The sequence below is a fragment of the Pinus tabuliformis genome, chromosome 6, assembly GCF_031772625.1.
Source record: "Pinus tabuliformis cultivar Carrire ecotype Pingquan chromosome 6, CPIR1, whole genome shotgun sequence".
Classification (NCBI taxonomy): Eukaryota; Viridiplantae; Streptophyta; class Pinopsida; order Pinales; family Pinaceae; genus Pinus; species Pinus tabuliformis.
In genome coordinates this window covers 612,240,931-612,242,753 of record NC_142292.1, presented here as the reverse complement: position 1 = coordinate 612,242,753, position 1,823 = coordinate 612,240,931, and the positions used below count along the sequence as shown (strand labels likewise).

General features: G+C 35.7%; 1 protein-coding gene across 1 annotated transcript; it reads left to right on the top strand.

Moving 5' to 3' along the window:
* Window positions 1-663: 663 nt before the first annotated feature.
* LOC149260069 (bidirectional sugar transporter SWEET3b-like) lies at window positions 664-1,389 on the top strand. The gene is made up of 3 exons (XM_089456446.1): window positions 664-819; window positions 1,034-1,156; window positions 1,306-1,389. The coding sequence occupies exons 1-3, from the start codon at window positions 664-666 to the stop codon at window positions 1,387-1,389; spliced, it is 363 nt and encodes a 120-aa protein (XP_089312572.1).
* Window positions 1,390-1,823: the final 434 nt, after the last annotated feature.

The following is a 1,823-nucleotide window of genomic DNA, read 5'->3' as shown; positions in this document are numbered from 1 at the left end:
GATATAGGAGGAATATATGACTTAATTTTAGCATCTTAGTCGGTCTCATTGGGCTGTCAACTGATTTATCTGACATATGACGTTAGAGGAAGTTCCTTTGATTTTCTCATGAATGGTGGATCAATGTAAGTATAAGATGTTTCCACCTCATATATCAAGAAACTGAAGTTTAAGGAAAAATTCAGCATGAATATAATTTATAACATAAGATCAAGAAACCCAATGCTAAGGAAGATTTCGTTGTTAAATATAGCGCATAACGTAAATGTTTTGTTTTGTAATCTTCGGCAACAGTACTACGTTCAGGAGGGTTTTGGAAAACAGGAGCACAAAGAGTTTTTCAGGCTTCCCTTATGCAGCAGCCCTCTTCTACTGTCTTATGTACACATGATATGGATCACCATTAATCAACAATGGATGGCATAATGTGGTTGTCATGGTTGTTAATGCCATCGGTATTCTGCTAGAGCTCTACCTCATTTGTATCTTTCTCACTTTCACTACACCAAAAATCAAAGTATTATGTCATTATATTTCCTCTGTGAATAGTATTATTTTTTAAATTCTCTACTTTGAATTAATGGCTTGTTTTCAATAGAATATGATTTTAGGCATTCGGCAGTGGAAACTATATGTATATATATATTCTGTTTGCAGAGAAATATGGGGATGGTGGTTGTTGGTTTATTTCTGCTGTTTGGCACTATTGCCATATCTTCTTTGTGCGTTGTACATGATCACAAGAACAAGAAGGTCCTTATAGGAATTTCAGGAATGGTGGCCACTGTTCTTCTTGACATTTCTCCGCTATCTGTAATTGTAAGTTGCTTTATTGTATTAGTTTTTTGAAATTAAAAAAATTCCAGGTTAAATGGTTAATTTCACTTCTTTGATCATATTCTTGAAATTTGGAATCAGAATAAATTCAAATCAGATCTTAGATTAATAATATTGGTGTTGTGATATTCATAAATTAATGATATTTAAGTTGATGATGTTTATCGTTAATATTTACATACACTGTTTGATTCAGGGACTAGTAATTCAGACCAGGAGCATGGAATTCATGCCCAGCTTCTATTTCTCGTTGTTCGCATTCCTCTCAAGTGTGCTGTGGATAGTGTATGGCGCTATCAGCAGAGATATTGCCATCATGGTAATATAATTGTAATAATAAATGGCTCTTATAGCTTCTTGCAAGAATTACAGTGTCAATATTATATATGACCCATAGCTATCGATAAACACAGTTAAAAGCCCAAGACGTATTAAATTCTTTATCTTCACGTTCTTCATATTTTGCAGGCACCGAACTTTCTTGGAGTGGCATTCGGGTTTTATCAGGTGGTTTTATATTGCGTTTATAGTCCAAAAAAATGTTCGAAATAATCATGAGTTAAAGGAGGTAAATAGTTGTTGTTGAGTCAGTTATGAGGGCTAGTCCGTTTGTGGAGCTGTAACTATCAAACACACGTATATATTGGTCTCTAATGAATTTTTTTTGGGTGAGTTGATATCATAATTTGTGCCTTTGTTTCTCTATCCATATTATCATGGTATCAAAGCCACATGGCACCTACTTGCTCCATTTAGTCTAGGCATTTATGGACAGCCTTCTGGAAGTCGAGAGGATACACAGCCACTGTTTGCTGAGTGCTCAGCTATGGTTTTTAGTGCCATCGTTTGAGTGCCATCCGTGTTAGTGCCCCAGTGGAGAGGTGAAATGTCCTTTGTCACAAGCATAGATGGTTGAACTCGCACCTTGGATGTTGTGTTTGTGGCACCATACTTGTTTGCTATTACATGTTGGCTATTAGTCAAAG

Excerpts from the sequence above, each read along its gene's own strand:
- LOC149260069 (XM_089456446.1), top strand. The coding sequence starts at position 664 with ATGGGGATGGTGGTTGTTGGTTTATTTCTGCTGTTTGGCACTATTGCC. Across the intron at positions 820-1,033 it reads TTTCTCCGCTATCTGTAATT|GGACTAGTAATTCAGACCAG; the intron begins GTAAGTTGCTTT and ends TGTTTGATTCAG. Across the intron at positions 1,157-1,305 it reads GCAGAGATATTGCCATCATG|GCACCGAACTTTCTTGGAGT; the intron begins GTAATATAATTG and ends CATATTTTGCAG.